Source organism: Haemorhous mexicanus, chromosome 27, assembly GCF_027477595.1.
Source record: "Haemorhous mexicanus isolate bHaeMex1 chromosome 27, bHaeMex1.pri, whole genome shotgun sequence".
In the NCBI taxonomy this organism is placed as follows: domain Eukaryota; kingdom Metazoa; phylum Chordata; class Aves; order Passeriformes; family Fringillidae; genus Haemorhous; species Haemorhous mexicanus.
The window spans coordinates 3,849,969-3,869,887 of record NC_082367.1 but is presented as its reverse complement, the minus strand read 5'-3'; the positions used below and the strand labels follow the sequence as shown (position 1 = coordinate 3,869,887).

Genomic DNA, 19,919 nt, shown 5'->3' with positions numbered 1-19,919 from the left:
CACGAGGGGACACGGGGGGACCCGAGGGGATGTGAGGGACTGTGAGGGACCGAGGGGGACCGTGCGGGACCGAGACAGGACGAGAAGGGATGCGAGGGGACGTGGGAGACTGAGAAGAGTCACGAGGACACGAGAAGGGGACGTGAGGGACCGAGAGGTGTCATGAGGGACCGAGAGAGGCCCTGAAGGGCCCGGGGATTTACATCTCTCTCAATTATTGACGTTGTGGGGACAGGGCTCTGCTGCCAAAGCATTTCACGTTTTTTTATGGGTGTAACAGAGCCTGTGTTTCGTTTTGCTCTTCAGGATATCCTACGTGTCATGTCTCTGGGTGACCGTGTGGGTGAGAGCAGACGAGTCCAGCTCATGGATATTAGATACACACAGCTATTACTGTCAGCAGTGTCCTATTTACAGAATAAAATACATGTACTTTCCATTGGCTGCTGTACAGACATACTCTGAGCCAACCCCACTCATGCTAGGTGAATGAAGGCCGGAACCTTTTGGGTAAATTCTTTCCGTTTCTTCCAATTTCTCCCTTGAATTTCTGAATATCCCCTCTACATGCGAAAGATTTAAGTTTTACCTCTCATAAGTCATCAAGTCTCATTATGTAGTTATTTAACAACTTCTTTACTTAACCTTGCTGCTTAATGCTCCTTAAGGGAAGAAAAGAAAGGCTTCTGAAACCAGAAAAATTTACTGAAAACACGAACGTCAATGAAGAACTACTCAACAGATGCAAATCACTTCATACTTCACAGATTTCACAGAATATTCGAAGTTGGAAGGGACCCACAAGGATCATCGAGTCCCAAGTGCAAGGTGAATGGCCCATACAGGGATATTCTAGTACAGAATCAATCCAAGTATGAAAATATTCTATTTTATCCATTTTTGCTTTGTTTAGTTCTGTAGTTCTTTTGCAAATAGCTGAAGGGAGAGCCCTGAGCTGGGGTGAGTGTCAAAGACCCTGTTCTGATCTGCAGTCCGGGTATTTGGCATTTTTTTCAAAATTACAATTACTTTGTAGAACATACTGCTACAGTAATACATTTCCTTCCAAGTGACCCAGTGGGAATCTGCTATCACTGAAGGCAAGGAAAAAATAAGAAGTGTTTTGGGGTGTTTGGTCAGTTTTTGGGGTATTTTATTGTTATGGTTTTGTCAGGGACAAGGAGCAGATGGACTGACCTACCATGACAGTTCACATGGAGCCAACAAGCCTGAGAACAAAGGAAGTGAGAAAAGCAAATATCCATGAAACCCGCCACAAACACCACAGTTCTGCTTTCTTCTAGCTGCTGCAGGAGCTACAGTAATTAATTTAATAATCAGTGTTTAGCAACAGAGGGACAGATGCTGGCTCTGCACAAACACACCTCCTCAGGGCTGCGCTTTCATGGCTGCGTCAGGATGAGAGTCAGAGTCAGCTGACAAGAAATAGGTGACAAAAAGATTGGCCTTATTAGGAAATTTCTGATCCTGGGTTGTTACTCATACCTGGCACACAGAGGCAGCCATGGAACAGGTAAAAATGTTTGCCATTAAGGAGGTTCTAAATGTCACACAGACTTTTAGCACTGGATCAAGGCCCATATTAAGACATTTAAATTATGAAAGCTAGTTTAGGAATCTGTTTTTTACTAAACAACAGACTCCTTCCCCAGCTTGTAGCAGATGAGGTGTTTAGAAGGAAATCCTCAGAGATAATCCTGTCATAACTCTGATCTGTCATTCCCAAATCCAGTCTTGACCCTGGAAATGTGGCTGTTTTCAAGATAAGGCTGGGTTAACATAGAGAAACAGGGTTCTGACTGCTGTGGCAGGGGGGATGTCTCACTATGTGTGTAGTATTTATCAAGTAAATTGAATTTGTAATGCAGTGAGTAAAGGCTTTGGTTATCACACTCAACATCTTACAGGACTGAGCCTTTGTATTGCAGATTTCTTGAGACAGAGATTATATCTTTGGTGGGTTTTTTTAAATGCTGTTTGTGTAGCCCTACATACGTGTTTTTTATACATAGATATGATGAATAATAGCATTGAAATGTTGCCAGATGCTGTGGAGTTTGTTACTGGTCTGGTAAAACTGGTTTTTTCCTCAGGTGTTCATCAGCTGCTGTCAGGGAATTATGAGAGAATTTCAGATCTATATGAGAATCTCAGGTTTCATTTCATTTTAAAATAGATTTTGATGTTTCACCTTGGAAAATATCAGCCCCACAGGTTAAAAAAGGCAAATAAAATGGACTCAGTATTTATTATTTATAAAATGTTTTGACTTCTGATTTTCTGGTGAGTCAGCAGGGAGCTGTTGGTTAAACAGAACCCAGGAGGTGCACAAGGGAGCAGCTTGCTAAAACAGCATAAACTGCTTAAAAAGGCAAAAAGCCCCTCGGCCTTTTATTTAATGGCACATGGCTGGAAGTGTTGTCTCTTTAACAGAGGACAAATTTATTGTCTGTGAGGATAAGGGGACATGGCCATGGCAAGGTTGTCCCCAGGAGCTGAACACCCTGTTCAGTGGAACACCGTGGGTTCCCACCCTGATGCTTCCCAGGCAGCTCCTGGGTGGTGTCCAAGGTTGTGCCAGCCACTCGTGGATCTCCAGCCCTCATGGATCCTCAGCCATTCTGTACCCACAGAGCACCTCAAGGGCTGGTGGTCACAGCACTGAGAGGTTCACTGCTGGGGCTCCCCTGTCTTGTGCAAATCCTGTTTTGTCAGGTCTCGGGGCTTTAGCTGCTCAGAGTGACCTCGAGATGTGTTAGAAAGTCTCTTTCCCCAGCCTGGCAGTCGAAGAAAGAGTCAGAGCTCTTCAGTTCTTGGTCTCAAGGTTGTTTATTGTTTCTTATCTATAAAATTCTTTCTCCTGCTGAGGTCTGCTCAGCAGGACAGACAGAGGCATTCTGGCCACCCCCGGGGCAGTGGTGTTATCTTTTCATAGTAAAAACTACATGTACACTATTTACAATTACTTTCCAATACCTATCACCTATGTTAGACAGTGAGCTTCTACTCTAAACCAATCTAAAAGTGCCACTGTCACAGCAGAAGATGGAAGCCAAGAAGAAGAAGGAGAAAGGGAGGACATGCCCAGATTCCTCCATCTTGCCCCCTGAACCCCATTCTAAAAACCCCCAAAAAATCTATTTTTCACCCTGTGACAAACTGATTATTATTCTACTTATACTTTTGTGGCTAGCAGATCCTCATATAAAGTTGGTAACTTTTTCCATAGGTCATTAATCAAAGTCACAGGGGTCTTGGGCTCTGTGCCAGGGTCTCTGAGCCCCCTGGCAGGGGTCCTGGCAATCCAGGACAGGCAGAAGGACTTCCTGAATTCTGACACTCAGGTGTTTTAAACCCCACTGAGGCTGTTTAGCTGGTACTTGGAGTTATTCAGGGTGTCATCAATTGAGCATAGAGAATTCCCTGGTTTTGGGGAGCAGTGGAGGACTGGTGAAGCTGGAGCAGCACCACTGTGGGCAGGCAGGCACCATCAGAGTAGCTGTCACAGAGTGTGCTGGAGTTCTGGGTTAATTATTAAACTTGCAAACAGGTGTCGAGTTTTGGGACAGAACAGGGGAGGTACAGACAGACAATTTCCTCCTTCCTGTTGCTGGAGGACCAGCAGCTCTCACCTCTTCTGAGGCAGCTCTGGAAGGGCCACATGCATGAGATGCACTCTGGGAAGAGCCAGCAGGTCAGGAAGGAATCCTGACACCCAGCCCTAGTGAGGGACATCTGGAGTGCTGTGTCCAGTTCTGAGCTCCTCAGGACAGGAAAGACAAGGACATGCTGGAGGGGGTCCAGCAGAGGCCACAAAGATGATGTGGAGTTTGGAGAGACTGTGGGAGCTGGGCCTGCTTATGGTGGAGAAGGGACAGCTGAGAGGGGATCCCATCAATCCATACCAATATCTGAAAGGCAGGTGACAAGAGAATGGTGCCAGACTCTTCACCAAATCTTAAAATTGTTGTGGTTGGAGGGGGCCTCTGCAGATCATCCAGGCCTGCCAAGGCAGGGTCACCCAGAGCAGGTGACACAGGAATACATCCAGGTGAGTTTGGAATCTCTCTGGACAGGGAAACTCCATAATCTCCCTGGGCATCCTGTGCTTGGCCACCTCATGGAGAGTTCATCCTTATGCTGAGGAAGTGTTTTAGTTTATGGCCATTGCTCCTCACCCTGTTGCTGGGCACCACTGAAAAGGATCTTTTCGCTGGTGCCCAGCAACAGGATGAGGAGCAATGGCCATAAACAAAACCACAGTGTTTAACCCTAACATGAGGAAGAACTTCTTTATGTCGAGGGTGGCCAAGCACTGGAACAGGTGTCCAGCGAGGGCGTGGTGTCTCCCTATCCGGAGACGTTCCAAACCCACCTGGACGCGTCCCTGTCACCTGCTCCGGTGACCCTGCCTTGGCAGGGGCTTAGGACTGGACGATCTGCAGCGGTCCCTTCAAACCCTAAATATTCCGGGATTCCGTGATTCACAGCCGGCACCTGTTGCGGCTGCGGGGTCGCGCGGGCGGCGTGCGCGCTCCCGCGGGCGGGGGGGGCGGCGCGCGTGCGCGAGCCGGCGGCGCCGGGCAGCAGCGCGGAGCGGCCTCTTCCTCCCTCCCTTCTCCTCCTCCTTTTCCTCCTCTTCCTCCTCCTCCTCCTCATCCCCGTCCCGGGAGCGCGCTCGGGCGCGTGCTGGCGGCGGCGGGGGCGCGCGCGGGCTCGGCGGGGGCGCAGCGCGGGGATTGTTCGCGCCGCCGCTCGGGGAAGCGGAACGCGGGGAGCGCTCCCCGCCGCGCCCCCGCTGCCTCCTCCTCATCCTCCTCCTCGGCCGCCGCCGCCTCCCGCCCCGCCGCCCCCGTGTCCGCGCCGGACCCCCACCCCGCCGCCAATATTCCCGAGATCAAGCGCTACGCGGCGGCGGCGGGGCCGGCGGCGGGGCCCGGGGCGGGCGGCGGGGCCGGCGGCGAGAGCAGCGAGGCCGCCACCGCCGCCATGGAGGCGCTGGGACCCGGTGAGAGGCGCGGGGGGGCGCGGGGGCCGCGGCCTGTCGGGCCGTGACAGCGGGGGAAGGAGGCCGCGGGCCCGGCGGGGCTCCCCGGCAGCAGCGGGGCCCTCTCGGAGCCGCCGGCGCTGCCCGGTGCCGAGGAGCCGCAGCGGGTCGCGAAACTTTGCGTGGGGGTTGCGGATGCCCGCACGGCCCCGCTGCTGCTGGGGCTACCGGGGGACGCGGCTCGACCTCCCCGGGGTGAGCGGGACGGGGCTGCAGCGGGACAGCGACAGCGAGGGGACGGGGACAGGCAGGGCTGTAGTGGCACAGCGATGCGCGCCCTGCAACCTGTGCAGTGATAAGTTTTATATTTGACATTGAGCTACATCTGAGAGTTTAAGGTGATGCTGTCTGAAAATACGACTGTTTATTTCTTTAACAAACTTCGCTTAAATACTGGTGGGTTTTTGCATGTGCTGCTTTCCTGCTTGTGTCCTATTCCATGATTATTCTCCCATCGACTGCCTGCAGGATGTATTTCTAGCCCTCAGTGGCCTGTACACCTGACCCATCAAGTTCCCATTTAAAGGATCGGTATAAGCAAAGTGATGTTAATTTTGGTGTGATAGGAAACGTTTATTGACACAAAGGTGCAATTCCAGAAGAATCCAGAGTTTGAGGTAGTGAGGGCTGACTCAGAGCCTGCTGTATGTGTGTGATGTATCCTGGCCTCCCTGAGTTCCAGCTGGAGAAGCAGATTCTCTTTCAGTTTTGAAAACTGCTTCCTGTCTGAAGCAATTCGGTTGAGGTGCTTGGTACTTAATGGTTGTGGGGTGAGAGAAATTAAAATATAACAGCACATAGAGACCTAGTCACGCTGATCAGATAAAAATCCTGTGATGCCAGGGCAGCCTGGCTTCAAATGGGAAAACAGTTTGTAGCTGATTCTCTAGAATCCTTTGAGAAATAACTTCAGGAAGAAGGAGATGTAAGTTTTATTTCCTTTGGTCAGAACAGAGGGCAGCGTTGCTCTGCATGTTTGCAGAACTTGTCAATACCAAGGGAAGAAAATGGGTAAATATAGTTGTCATTTAATCTCTTGCAGGAGGTCAGTGCCTGCACTTCCTTCAGACTAATTAGCATGGGATTAATGGATCATCTCTCGTATCCAAATAAGCACAGCAAACTTTGATTGCCCTCAATGGTTCATGCTTGTCAAGACAGCTGTAGTTTTTTTAAAAACAACAAACTGTAACTTTTTTTAAACACTAACTGTACCCCACAACTGGTCTGACCATGAGGGAGCATGATCCATCAGGCAGGTGTGGAGCCAGGAACGTGTCCTGTGGGGTGTCTGTCCCCAACAGCCCCCTGCCACTGCAGCTCTGCAGAGCTGACACGGCAGTGGGCTTCAGAGCTTACATGCTCTGTGTTCCTTCTGCTTAAAAATATTCCAGGGCTGGTGTCCTTAGGTGGTAGTTTCATTTGGTAATGCAGTAGCCAATGGATGACTTTTAAATCCAGTGTGGAATCTCCTGGGATTTGGTCCTGGCTTTAGTTTATGGTTGTGTTAAAGTTTATTGCTGCAGCCTGAAGTGTACCCAAACAGGAGTCACCTACCTCTGCTTTCTCCTGGTACAAACTCTGAGATTTTGTCTTACATGAATGCTGTCAGGTTATAATGCTACATTTGCCCTAAGTTTTATGATAGGTTTATTACTGCATTCTAGTGAGACTGCTTGCCCTCTCCTTTGCTACTCTACAAAAGAGGGAAGGCACTTTGATCACACTGAGCCTTGCTCAGATATAGACAAACCCATGAAAATATACCAATGTCATTTGCTTTATGTGCAGTGTCAGCTGAGGCTCTGATCGATTTAAAAAATAGTCAGTTTAATCTCGTTAACATGGTATCTCAGATCTTAACACTTTGAGGAGGGTAACTAAAGGCTTCCCTAGTGACCAGCTTGCATGTGAGTAATGCTTCCAGGCCTGTAATAATTTCCTCCTTAGATCTGTTCCTGAAGCTCTTCTTTTGTCCCAATAAAATATCTCTTCCATGTCTCTAGGAGTCCATACCTGTCAAATGTTTTCTCCCTTATCCTTCTACTTAGAGGAAAGCCTAAACCTTTCCTCACTCCTGTCTTTTTAAATTGGATAATTGATGTCTGAACTTTAAGCCTGTAGTGAAAACAATGACAAAGTGTGGCTTTTGTGGCTGTTGGTTTGTTTTAGAAATGGAGGTAGGGATGTATTTATCTTTGCATTACATGAAAATACATAATACCTGTATGGCTGCATTCCCTCTCAGGAAGAGAATTCAATTCCCTCTCTGTGAAGTTCTTAACTGTGGTCATGAATAAATGCCACTAAAATTTTAAGAATGATTTATGGCACCTACCTATACATGCTTTAGGGAACACATTTTTTACCTTGAAGTTCTGAGCAGCTGGAAGGCTGAGCCTCTTTGAACACCTCAAAATGCTTAAGATTTCTTTCTGCCCAGTCAAATGGTGCATGGAGTGAGCCATCACATCTCACACACATTTATTTGACTTTCCAGGGCCCCCAGCCAGCCTTTTCCAGCCGCCCCGTCGCCCAGGCCTGGGCACTGTTGGGAAACCCATCCGGCTTCTGGCCAACCACTTCCAGGTTCAGATCCCCAAGATTGATGTTTATCACTATGATGTAGATATCAAACCAGAGAAACGCCCCCGAAGAGTCAACAGGTAGGAGTTACTTAATAAAAGTTTATTGATTTAAATTAAGTGTCTATACCTGATGTAAGGAAGCTGTGCATCCTAGGAATTCTCCATCTGCTAAAGGCCTGTTTGTGTTTGTACTGTGGTCAGCAGTTGCTTTTCAGTGAACTATAATATTCTTGCAATTGGCCTGTAATCTGGAAGGCTCTGGAAACTGTACTGAGCATTGACGTCCAGCTGGTTTTATTTTACAGTCTACAAGTCACTGTCCCTGGTAATTGTTCCACAGGCTGTTACACAAACATGTGTAGCAGCTGAGGAGAGGCATTTCAGCTTGTAGATTTTGGAGTCCACACATGGATCAATCCACAGAGTGCTCTCACCCACCCCAAGGCTTGTGTCTGCTCCTGTGTGTGAACATCTCTCCAGGTTCCTTTGCTTGCTTTGGCTGTAGCTCTGCTGACAGCACAGATACCTGTACAGACACCTGTGTGTGCCACTTGGGTGTCTTAGCCTGGAGGTGACATTCACAGCTGCTGGTGTGACCTGGGGGTGCTTTGGTACACTACTATTTTTCATATCTTGCTCCTTTGAGAAAAAATGTAAAAATAATTTTAAATTGTGTAAGACTATTACTGAATTTTCTGTTCTTCTACTTAATGAATCACTGCCTAGGGAGGTGGTGGACACGATGGTGAGGCACTTCAAGATGCAGATATTTGGGGATCGGCAGCCTGGCTACGACGGGAAGCGGAACATGTACACAGCACACCCCTTACCCATTGGCAGGGACAGAGTAAGTGTTGCTTTAACTTCTCCACGGGAAAACTGTTACAGTGTCATTTGGAAAGTGTTCTTTTATTAACATAAACCCAAAATACTGTCACACCTATTGGTGTAGTCTTGGAAATGACAGACAAGGACCAGTCAGGGACTCTAGGAGCTCACTGGTGCTTTACTGAAGTTTGTGTCTTTGGGTTTCTTAATTCCCACTTCTTCAGCTACAGAATATCACAAGACATGAGAACTACATTTTGCTCTTAGAGCTGCAAGGAGACTATTTTTCTTTCACCCTGGTGGGAGCTTCCCTTTTCCCTGTTCTGACCCTTGTTCTGTTGCTGAATGATAAAGTCATTGTAGCTGATGATGACTCTGGTTGGGTTTGGTTGTGCTGTGGAGATATGTCCTTGTGTTCCTGGAACAGCCAGATCAGCTGTTCCTGCCTTGCATGTGCACCCCAGCTCTAAACAAAACTTGCTCCCATCTACTGATCTCCCAAGGGATCTGGTCATTGTTGTGCCTTGGAGGATGTCCAGGATGAGTTCACGGTTACCCTCTGGGCTGTGGGGTGTGAGAATTATCCCAAGTGCTGTGCCAGAACTCTGAGATTTGTGTCTCTCAGAGAGTCTCCTTTATGACCAAAAGGTTTTCTTGCCTTCCCATTTGGTTCACAAAACATCTTGCTATTAATTGGCTGACTTTAAAAAATGACTCACTGTTCTCCAGAGCTTTGATGTCACCATACTAATCACTGTTTAAAATTTACATTTAAAGATACTTCAGTGCAGCTTCTCAGATGAAACTTTCAAAGTCCTGAGGGAAGCAATTGTAATATTTTAAGGTCATTACACAAACTAATAATCAAAAATACAAAATCAAAGGACATCTAGGAGAAAACTGTACCATTGCTGAGTGTTGTGTCTGTCTGCAATCCATAACAAAAGCTTGTGCTTAATTTTCTTGTGCCTGTGACAGGTGGATATGGAGGTTACACTTCCAGGAGAGGGGAAGGACCAGACATTTAAGGTTTCCATTCAGTGGGTGTCAGTCGTCAGCCTTCAGATGCTGCTGGAAGCTCTGGCAGGGCACTTGAATGAAGTTCCTGAAGATTCTGTACAGGCACTGGATGTAATCACACGGCACCTTCCCTCCATGAGGTGGGTATTTGTGGGGCCTTCCTGACTGGATATGTCTTCTATCCATCTTAACATTTCTGTTTGTCATTCCTTGCTGCTGCTCTGCTGCCCATTGCACTCCTGTGGTAGAAGGGATGAGGGATACAGCCGTGTAATTCAACACCTGCCTTACAAATTTGCACTAGAATAGGGAAATGTGATCTGAACTAGACTTGTGTCTGCTGGTCATGTTTCTAACAGGAATTTGCTGTACCCTTTCCAGCTGCCCTGTCAGAAAAGTCTTTGTGTGCTTGCTGACAGTTATAACATGCTGTCATAATAACATGTTTTAAACACTATAGGTGTGAATGTAAAAAGTATATCAGAAACAAATGATCAGAGTATTAATTTTCTTCTCTTTTTCAGGTACACCCCTGTGGGTCGCTCCTTTTTCTCCCCTCCTGAAGGTTATTACCACCCCCTGGGAGGGGGCAGGGAGGTCTGGTTTGGCTTCCACCAGTCTGTCCGTCCTGCCATGTGGAACATGATGCTCAACATTGATGGTGTGTAGGAGATTCTGTCTCACTCATGTAACAGAGTTCTTTGTGCTTCCCAGTTAATTGTCCTGTCTTTTTATCTTAGTGTCAGCGACTGCTTTCTATCGTGCCCAGCCTATCATTGAGTTCATGTGCGAGGTCTTGGACATCCAGAACATCAGTGAACAAAGCAAACCTCTGACAGACTCCCAGCGTGTCAAGTTTACCAAAGAAATCAGAGGTAAAAGCTTGTCCTAAAGCTGCTGCAAGAAAATACTGAAACCTGCTCATAATATATTTGCAAGGCACATGGAGAACTGGCTGTTCCTTTTTGCCTTCATCCTCTTCAAAGGTGATTCCTGTCCCTGAATTTGTTTCTGTTGGGTTTTCAGGTCTAAAAGTAGAGGTGACCCACTGTGGCCAGATGAAGAGAAAATACCGAGTTTGCAACGTTACCCGGCGACCAGCCAGCCACCAGACGTATGTATCAAGCACTGCCTGACAGTTCTTAAAATCTTCAACCTATTAAATATATCTGGAATATATTTGGTGTATTTTTTATGCAGGAATAGTTGACTCTGGAGGTGAAGCTGCTTTGTGGCTTTACAGGAATGTTTAATCTTAGTGGAGTAGAGGAATAGTGTGGGTTTTGACTACTTTTTTATTTCTTTTAACCCAGGAAAACTGAGCTATATCCTGGCTTTTAAATACAGTTATCAAAAGCTCCTATTTTTAAAATAGCTAAAATATGAGTAATTCAGTATATAGTTTAAAATCTTTTCATAAAGAAGAGATTCAGTAACTAAGGAAAATAGAGATTTGCTAAAGGTAGTCTGGAATAGGTTTTTCATACCATTTTTTCCTGTAAAAAAGTCTGACAAAGTCTAACTAGAACAAATGTAATTTCTAGGTTCCCTCTGCAACTGGAGAATGGGCAGGCCATGGAGTGCACAGTAGCTCAGTATTTTAAGCAGAAGTACAGTCTGCAGCTGAAATACCCTCACCTGCCCTGTCTCCAAGTGGGACAGGAGCAGAAACACACGTACCTGCCACTGGAGGTAAGGATCTGAGTCCTGCACTGTGGGGTGTCCTCTGTTAAACGGTGTCACAGCACCTCTCCCTGCTCCTGTGCAGGTGTGTAACATCGTGGCTGGCCAGAGGTGTATCAAGAAGCTCACAGACAATCAGACATCAACCATGATAAAAGCAACAGCCAGGTCTGCCCCAGACAGGCAGGAGGAGATCAGCAGACTGGTGAGTATTTTTCCAGCTGCACAATCTGTCTGTGTTTGTCACTTCTCATGGCTTTTCCAGAGCATTGGAGCAGGTGTTGTTGAGCAGCATGACCAAGGGAGAAGTTAAAAAATCTGTTTTGGTTAAAACAAATCCTTCTAAACTGAAAGGCTGTTGATGACAAAGAGGGCAGAGTCACCTGAAGCTTCAGGGTGGTGACATCAGTACTTGTCTTGTCCCCAGGTGAAGAGTAACAGTATGGTTGGTGGGCCTGATCCATATCTGAAGGAGTTTGGAATTGTTGTCCATAACGAAATGACAGAGCTGACAGGCAGAGTTCTGCCAGCCCCAATGCTGCAGTATGGAGGCAGGGTGAGTTTCCATGTCTTGTAAAACTCTTTATCCTGAGTGTATTGAAATTCATGAGGTGTTTTGTGTATCTTCCTCTGGTGGACTACAGTCAAAATGGAGCAGCATTTGATTTGTAATTTGCCTTTGTTTTTTACCTAGAACAAGACTGTGGCCACACCAAACCAAGGTGTGTGGGACATGAGAGGGAAACAGTTCTATGCTGGCATTGAGATTAAAGTTTGGGCTGTTGCCTGTTTTGCTCCTCAAAAACAGTGCAGGGAAGACTTGCTGAAGTAAGTATTTTCCTATTTATTCAGGATTCTATTTCAAGGTGTATTTTTCTCATGTTTCTGAAAGGTGTTGTGTAGTATAAATTGATTTTCCCCTGCCCTTCACATTATTCTACAGAATCCTAAAGAAAGAGGTTCTGTGAACCACTGATTGGTAAAAGTCATGGTTTCAATAATGCTAAGATAAATTAGGTGGATAACTGAAAATTTACCAGAGCATCAGTATTAGTCTGGGAGTCTGCCTCAGGATGTTTATCTCAAATGTCTGTTTCTGTAGGGCTTGTAAAACTACAGTAGCTGATGACCTTCCTCAGAGAGGATTAGAGTCATATTAGTGATCTCCTGCTGGGAATAGAACCACTAAAAAATAGTTACTGTAGTGAAATAGCAGAACCAGTGTAGATCTGGCTGATAAAACTGATGAGTGAACCATAGTGAGAAGGCCAGAACAAATCCACTTCTATTTCAGGAGTTTCACAGACCAGCTGCGCAAGATCTCCAAGGACGCCGGGATGCCGATCCAGGGCCAGCCCTGCTTCTGCAAGTACGCCCAGGGTGCAGACAGCGTGGAGCCCATGTTCAAACACTTAAAGCTGACTTATGTTGGCCTGCAGCTCATCGTGGTGATTCTGCCAGGGAAGACGCCTGTGTACGGTATGGAGAAGGGGCTGTAAAGTGATCAGGAGTTGTACTGCAAGTGGGTGGCAGGAAGGAGGCAGAGGAGGAGATGGGTTCTCTTTAAAAAGATTGGAGCTGGTTTGTCAGGCCTGGTTGGAGAAGTTGTGTATTACCAAAGAGCAAAGTGAACATTTTGTCAGTGAAGTTTCAAGGATCTGAATTACAGTAACATTTGAAAAAAATAAGAGCAAGCAGGAACCACTGCCTTATTTTCTGTCACAGCTGAAGTCAAGCGGGTTGGAGATACTCTTCTAGGCATGGCCACACAGTGTGTTCAGGTAAAGAACGTGGTCAAAACCTCTCCACAAACACTGTCCAACCTGTGTCTGAAGATCAATGCCAAGCTTGGAGGAATCAACAATGTGCTGGTACCTCATCAAAGGTGAGATTCAATCAAAAGCTCTTTGTAAAGTCTGCATTGTCAAGGAAAATGGTGTTGTTTTGTTATGTTTGCTAAAATGATACTTTTCAAAATAAAACATACTTTAGAAATTCCCACAGTCTGGAGTGGACAGTGGAGGATATGTCTGCATTTGGAGTGTTCCCAGTAAGCCCTGAGCCAAGGGGAGTCAGAGCCATCCAGCAGTCAGAGCCACCAAACTCACCAAGGTTTTTTTCCTGTCTCTTTCCTGCCTTTGGATTCACTCAGTGTTCCTTTTCCTCTCTCCAAAAGCATCTGTGTTTGCGTCCAAATTGAAAGAGAAGGAGTGAGGAGGAGTGACTTGGAATCAGTGCTTGTAACTTGGTCTGTTTGATCCTGTCCTTGTCACTTTCTGTTCTTTCTGGACTGTAAGTGCTGGAGGCAGAGAATTTGGCCCTTAAAGACTCTCACAGGTTTTAGTTCTGTTCAGTGCTTTGGATGCACCTTCCTCAGCTTTAATGGTTTTTTGTTCCTGGCCCTCTTTCTTTTTTGCTGTTCTTATTTATTGTTATGAGTTGATAAGAGACCACCTCTCCTCTCAAGTCAGGATGAGGAAGTTGGGCTGGAGAAGAGAATGCTGTGTGAAAACCTCACAGCGCCTTCCAGTATCCAAAGGGACCAACAAGGAGGCCAGAGAGGGACTGTAATAATGGCTTCAAACTGAAAGAGAGTATGTCTAGATTAGAGGTTTGGAAGGAATTGTTCCTTGAGGGTGGTGAGGCCCTGGCACAGGTTGCCCAGAGAAGCTGTGGCTGCCCCTGGATCCCTGGAAGTGTTCAAAGCCAGGTTGGACCAGGCTTGGAGCAACCGAGGTTAGGGTGGGCTGGGTGGAACTGGCTGGGCTTTAAGGCCTTTTCCAACCCAAACCCTTCTGGAATTCAGTGATTCTAACTAATCAACTTAATCTTACCAAACAGGCCCTCGGTGTTCCAGCAGCCAGTGATCTTTCTGGGAGCAGATGTCACTCACCCTCCCGCGGGGGACGGGAAGAAGCCGTCCATCGCGGCCGTGGTGGGCAGCATGGACGGGCACCCCAGCCGCTACTGCGCCACGGTGCGCGTGCAGACCTCGCGCCAGGAGACCTCCCAGGAGCTGCTCTACAGCCAGGAGGTGATCCAGGACCTGACCAACATGGTGAGGGAGCTGCTGATCCAGTTCTACAAATCCACTCGTTTCAAGCCCACCAGGATCATTTACTACAGAGGGGGAGTGTCGGAAGGACAGATGAAACAGGTATTGCCTGATAATTTTTTGTTGCTTATGAAAAGGATTGATATATAGTTATGTGGATTATAAAGGATTGGCTGTTGAAAAAATATATTTATGTGGATTATATTTATGAATTAAGTTTCTTTGAATTGTCCTGGGCAAGCACAATTTACCAGTGTGCTTGTGTTTCTTACCATGCGGCATTTGTACACAGGTAAAAAAAAATATCATCAAATACCTACTGAATTCATCACATAATAGTTCAATCTTCTGCTTGTAGGTAGCTTGGCCAGAGCTGATCGCCATCCGGAAGGCCTGCATCAGTTTGGAAGAAGATTATAGACCTGGAATAACCTACATTGTTGTGCAGAAAAGGCATCACACCAGGCTGTTCTGTGCTGACAAAACTGAAAGGGCAAGTACTGACTCCATGAGGGGGAGGTGGTGGCACAGGAAAGTGGGATTGTTTGGTTCAGTAGGGTGGGATCTGTCTTGCCCACTAAAGCTGTAAAGCAGCAGCAGTACTGGGTGGTAGCAGGCTTTCTCTACCAAAATAACCAGTTTCTCCTTTTTTTAGTGCTCTACATCAGATGGAACAGCTTGTTCCCCCTTTTGGAATAGGTGTGCTCAGTATCCCAGTATTTGTGTACCTGGAGATGTATCCTGGGTTTTTATAGTCCAGGATTCCTGATGATGAGCTGACCTGGCTGTTCACTCTGTTCCCTGTTCTGTCTCCAGGTGCATCTAAAATGTGCCTGTGGTAGAAATCCACAGGCCAGCTGAGGAATCTTCTTTAGGGAAGCACTTGATCTGAGGTTTGCTTAAAAACCCAGATCTTCGGGGTGTGAGGGCAAACAAGGGTATGAAATAAATTTATCTTAGGAACCTGCATTTTCAGATCCTGAATTACTTGTGTAGGCTTTATCCCACTCTGCAGTTTTAGTGGTGCTGGCAAGGGTTTTATTTTCCTCTGATGACACACCAGCTGGATTTGGCAAAGTTTCTAAAAATGAATTCACAGAGAACATTTTCATTCCTCCTGTGTAAACGACCTTAATATATTTTCACCTTTCTGAGCAGTAAATTCTCCAGCAGCTTTCAATAGAGCCTACCTTTGAAAGCATTTTGGGGTCACTTCCAAAAAAGCCCATGGACTAATAATAAACCTTTCTCACTAGGTGGGTAAAAGTGGCAACGTACCAGCAGGCACTACTGTGGACAGCACCATCACACATCCCTCTGAATTTGACTTTTACCTCTGTAGCCATGCAGGAATTCAGGTAATGTCAGCTCTGCTGTGCTCAGGCTGTGTGACTAAATCCTTGTAGTTGTCCCCATGGGAGAAGTCACTTCTCTTTGTTGCTTGGCAGACTCAGAGTGTGTTGGTGCCTGCTTAGCACTGACTCCTCAGTGCCTGCTGGAAGGTGCAGCCTGCAGATACCACCTCTGTCCTTGCTGTTGCTCTGCAGCTGACTGCTCACCTGTTCTCTGCAGGGAACCAGCCGGCCCTCCCACTACCAGGTGTTGTGGGATGACAACTGCTTCACAGCAGACGAGCTGCAGCTGCTGACGTACCAGCTGTGCCACACGTACGTGCGCTGCACCCGCTCCGTCTCCATCCCCGCGCCCGCCTACTACGCCAGGCTGGTGGCCTTTCGGGCCAGGTACCATCTTGTGGACAAGGATCACGACAGGTAAGCAATGGCCTCATCATCCTGGTAAGCAGGTAGTGAAGCTGAGCTGTGCTGCTTGTCTCAGTTGTTCATGGGTGTGTGTCTGCTCACAGCGCTGAGGGCAGCCACGTGTCAGGGCAGAGCAACGGCCGTGACCCCCAGGCGCTGGCCAAGGCCGTGCAGATCCACCACGACACCCAGCACACCATGTATTTTGCTTGAGAGCACCTGGAAAGATGAGGCAAAACAACTACCCATGCAGTCCTGAAGTGTTTGGAAGCCTCCTGCTCTGTCCAGGGCCGGGGGATTTCGGACTGCCCACTACCAGCAGCTCCGGACAGTCGCACTGAATTTGTTCTTCACTGCAACGTCTGATGCACCAACACAATTGAGCCATTTGTTTCATTGTTTTCTGTACTAGAAATCCATAGACTTGTCTTTTCTGATGCATTGGACTGAATTTTTACCTCAAAGCGCAAAGGCCGATCATCCTGAAATTTTTCAAGGACTTGGCACGAAAGGTTTCTATCAAATCTTTTGCTAGCTGTGGTTTTTTCAGTTCTCCTCATCCCATGAGCTGACGGTGACTGCTGCCCTGTCTCCGTGCCCTGCTTCGTGAGTATGATGTGATGGCAAAATGTTTTATCCAGCTCGCTGTAATCCTTCTGTCGTGTGGGGCCATAGATTTTTTTATGGAGATTTTAGACTTCACTACTGTAAATGCCTTTTAACAAACATAACTTTCACAGGTATTGCAGTTTTTTGTCAGTTTTACTAATTATCTTTTTAATCTCTGCAGACTTGGGCTGCAAAGCAATTGCACTATACTGCGAGTTAATAGGTGGTTCTTGTTCTGTGAATGTGTAATATAACCAATAGTGATGCCTGTCAGTAGATTTTAATGATAATGGTTATAAATAATACTGCCATGGTATCGTAACAAGTACTGAACCATCATTTCCCCCCTCTAAAAATGATAAAACAAAAAAAAAAAATTTAGCTTTTAGGTATTTTGCAAACTTTTACAAAAGTGCCCACTTTATGCTGCTGTGTGGTTTGATAAATCTAAGTGATTTTAAAACTTTTTTCTCATAGAAGGTTTAACTTTGGCAATAAATCTTTGTTTTTTAAGCCCCCCCAAACAGTGTAATTTTCTAGCTGAGGATTGTGCATGAGTTTAACCAACATTCTCGTGTCGTTTTCTGAACACACAATTTGGCAGTTTCTGAAACAAATTAGAAAAGACACATTTCCATGCTTTTTTTAAGAATTATTTTTAACTGTTTTATATTCACTGTTGGTGTCCTGTCTACAACATTTTTTATAAGCTTGGAAACTGGGTGTTCCGTGTAGGAAAGGCCAACGTGTGCAGTTGAAATGTATTGTGTGACAGGCAACCTGAGGACTTGTACCAGCATTTTGAACTGTTTTTTTCCCTGGGAATCTGGGTTGCCCACACAATTGCATTTACAGCATGTTGAACCCATGTGAGTCTCAAATGCTGATTCTGTCCCAGCCTAGAAATTAGGGTTTTTAATCTGCTTGGCTTTTTTCAGCTGCAACCTGTAATCCAGAACAGGGACCTGGTTTCCCTGGTATTCCTGTAATCCATGAACGTAGTAATTTAAGACTAGATTCCTTACTGTATACCTGAGTTAGTGCAGATTAAAGCTTATTCCTAAACTGAGGAGGAGTTTGAGGAGCCCAAGGATTGCACTGTGGTCTCTGATACTTGTATGGGGTTTGCTGCTAAGTTGTCTGCTGTCCCAAAGCTTAGGAACCAGCCCCCTCCAAATTTCAGCAATAGGAAATGCTGTTTCCTTCAGTCTTTAAGCTTGTAAATAAATGAAAGTTTACATTTCTAAATGCTGTTGTTTTCAGTTGTACCAGAGTACACTGAACATCTTCAAACAGTTTTATAACCTCCTTGCCAGTAGTACGTCGCATAAATTAAGTTTAACCTCTTCATTTCTGTTGAAAATGGGACTGAAGTGAACCCTGCTCCTGGCACTTGCCAGGACAGGTTTAGATTGAAAAACAAAAAAGATTCTTTTACGTTTTTTAACTTTTTTTTTAAAGAATACCTCACTTATGTAACAAAATCAGGACATGTGGGTGGGAGACTGACCGCTGCTTTTCTCAGTACTCGTTCAGGGAGAAGACACAAAAACCCTTTTTAGAGTGAACTCTGACTGACCCAACACACACGGAGAACTTTGGCACCTTGAAAAGCACCTGAGCACCTGTTGGAGGTGGTAGGATCCAAGATCCCTGATTTGAGTTTGTGCACTAGGAATGGGGCTGGTTTAACAAGGGTGCATAAAAAATGAACTTTATCACCAGTTAGTTGTCCAGTGCCAAGCACTCTTGGTTGAGACTGAGGGAAGGGAGAGCCTCTCCTTGGTTTGCCTGTGACTGGATATTTGACCTCAGACCAGGTGGAGCATCAGCCCCTGGTGAGCCCTGGGCCAGCACCCGAGTGGGGCTGGTGTGAGCCCAGCCCGGGCACAGGGCTGGAGTTTTGGGGGGAAAGCACTGAAGTTCAGGATCCAAGTTGCAGCAGTGCTGCCCTAGGCAGGTCTGAGCCCAAGTCTGGAGGACTTGAGGACCTGAGTGAGCCCTGTGGGCCTGAGTGACTCGTTCTGCATGTGTCAATCAATGGGAAGATGTGCATTCTGTAGCTGTAGTTTTAGGGTGTTTTGATTTTTGTTTTTTGGGGTTTTTTTTATAAATAAAGCCTGTTGGCCACTGTTTAGCTCTGTGGTGTGAAAGATTTTAAATGTAGCAAAGTTCAAAGAGTTGGGGAAGAGGGTGGTTGATATATATATAAAAAAATATTAAAAAAAAGGGGGGGAGGGGGCAGAAATCCTGTTTTCCACCCGGTTCTGCTTGCTTTGTCCCTGCTGAGCTCTGAACAAGCTCTGGCAATCCCTAGTTAGCCTGTCTCCACCAGTCTGGCTCTTGTGTTGCTGGGAGTTCCCCAGGTGCCCGGAGCTCCATCCGAAGGGCGGTGCAGGGGCTGTCCTGTGTCCACCCTGTGTCCACCCCCTTCAGATGGGGCAGGGCCCTGGCTCAGAGCTGGCACTGACAGCCCCGACCCCTTTGTGGATGTGCTGTAGGAGTTTTCTTGCTCAATAGCGAGGGAGTGACTCTGCTTTCATTTTCAGAAGGCAGGGCCAGAGGGCATTGGATCCATCCTGATCCTGATCCACTGCGAGGCTCTTTCCCTGTGCACTGGAGGAAAGATCTTGCACTAAATATCACAGATTTTCTTAGACCTTGCTATTGACATTTTCATATTTCTATGTCTAGAGGCTGCAACTTCAATGTAAAATGTTTGCATTTGTTCAGTTTGACTTCTGATGTAATTTTTTGGTTTCTATATTGTTAGACTTGTAATGTTTCAAATGGTATTTTATTAACTTTGGACTGGATGTATGTCTCTAGCAATACGAGGTACTTTCTAAACTGTCCTGGGGCTCACAGCCCCGTGTCGAGATAAGATGCTGGTCGTGTACAATTGCATTGTATTTTTTTTTTAGCCTGCAGGGATATTTTGTGTTCATGTGTCCAAAAATAATAATAATAATAATAAAAAAATTGGCATTCTCGTGCCAAATGTTCTGTTTTTCCTTATTGCTGTCCAATAAATGCAATGTACAGAGTGAGCAACCAATACTGTTGCCTGTAAACAAATGTCTTAAACTATTTAACTTTTAATTAAAACTTGTACACAATGTGTTACCTGTGGAACTCATTACCACAATATATCTATTTCTGATGCATTAAGAGTTAGCAAGTTAAAGAAATACGTATGGGTGACATCTCCCAGGATCCTAAAGGAAGCTGAAATTGCAAACCCCAGGGGCAGGGTTCAGAATGGGCCTGTTTTTATAATGTTTGGGAAATTAGAGAGAAAATCTGAT

General features: G+C 46.2%; 1 protein-coding gene and 1 long non-coding RNA gene across 3 annotated transcripts; both read left to right on the top strand.

Annotated features, from left to right (window-relative positions):
- The first annotated feature begins 83 nt into the window (after positions 1–83).
- Positions 84–701, top strand: LOC132338725 (uncharacterized). The gene is made up of 2 exons (XR_009489524.1): positions 84–510; positions 669–701. It is a non-coding gene; the product is annotated as an uncharacterized LOC132338725 (long non-coding RNA).
- Positions 702–4,927: 4,226 nt separating this feature from the next.
- Positions 4,928–19,732, top strand: LOC132338697 (protein argonaute-4). Of its 2 annotated transcripts, XM_059868483.1 has the most exons (19): positions 4,928–5,029; positions 7,569–7,734; positions 8,383–8,503; positions 9,463–9,644; positions 10,029–10,165; positions 10,245–10,379; positions 10,531–10,618; positions 11,049–11,196; positions 11,273–11,392; positions 11,615–11,743; positions 11,882–12,015; positions 12,482–12,666; positions 12,913–13,072; positions 13,180–13,299; positions 14,029–14,344; positions 14,601–14,735; positions 15,499–15,600; positions 15,815–16,014; positions 16,107–19,732. In XM_059868483.1, exons 1-19 carry the CDS (start codon positions 5,011–5,013, stop codon positions 16,213–16,215), a joined length of 2,706 nt encoding a protein of 901 aa, XP_059724466.1. In that variant the 5' UTR covers positions 4,928–5,010; the 3' UTR covers positions 16,216–19,732. The 2 variants fall into 2 exon arrangements, with proteins under 2 accessions (XP_059724466.1, XP_059724467.1); XM_059868484.1 differs by lacking the exon at positions 13,180–13,299.
- The last annotated feature ends 187 nt before the right edge of the window (positions 19,733–19,919 follow it).

Excerpts from the sequence above, each read along its gene's own strand:
- LOC132338697 (XM_059868483.1), top strand. Across the intron at positions 8,504-9,462 it reads TACCCATTGGCAGGGACAGA|GTGGATATGGAGGTTACACT; the intron begins GTAAGTGTTGCT and ends TGCCTGTGACAG. Across the intron at positions 12,667-12,912 it reads AGGGAAGACGCCTGTGTACG|CTGAAGTCAAGCGGGTTGGA; the intron begins GTATGGAGAAGG and ends TTTCTGTCACAG.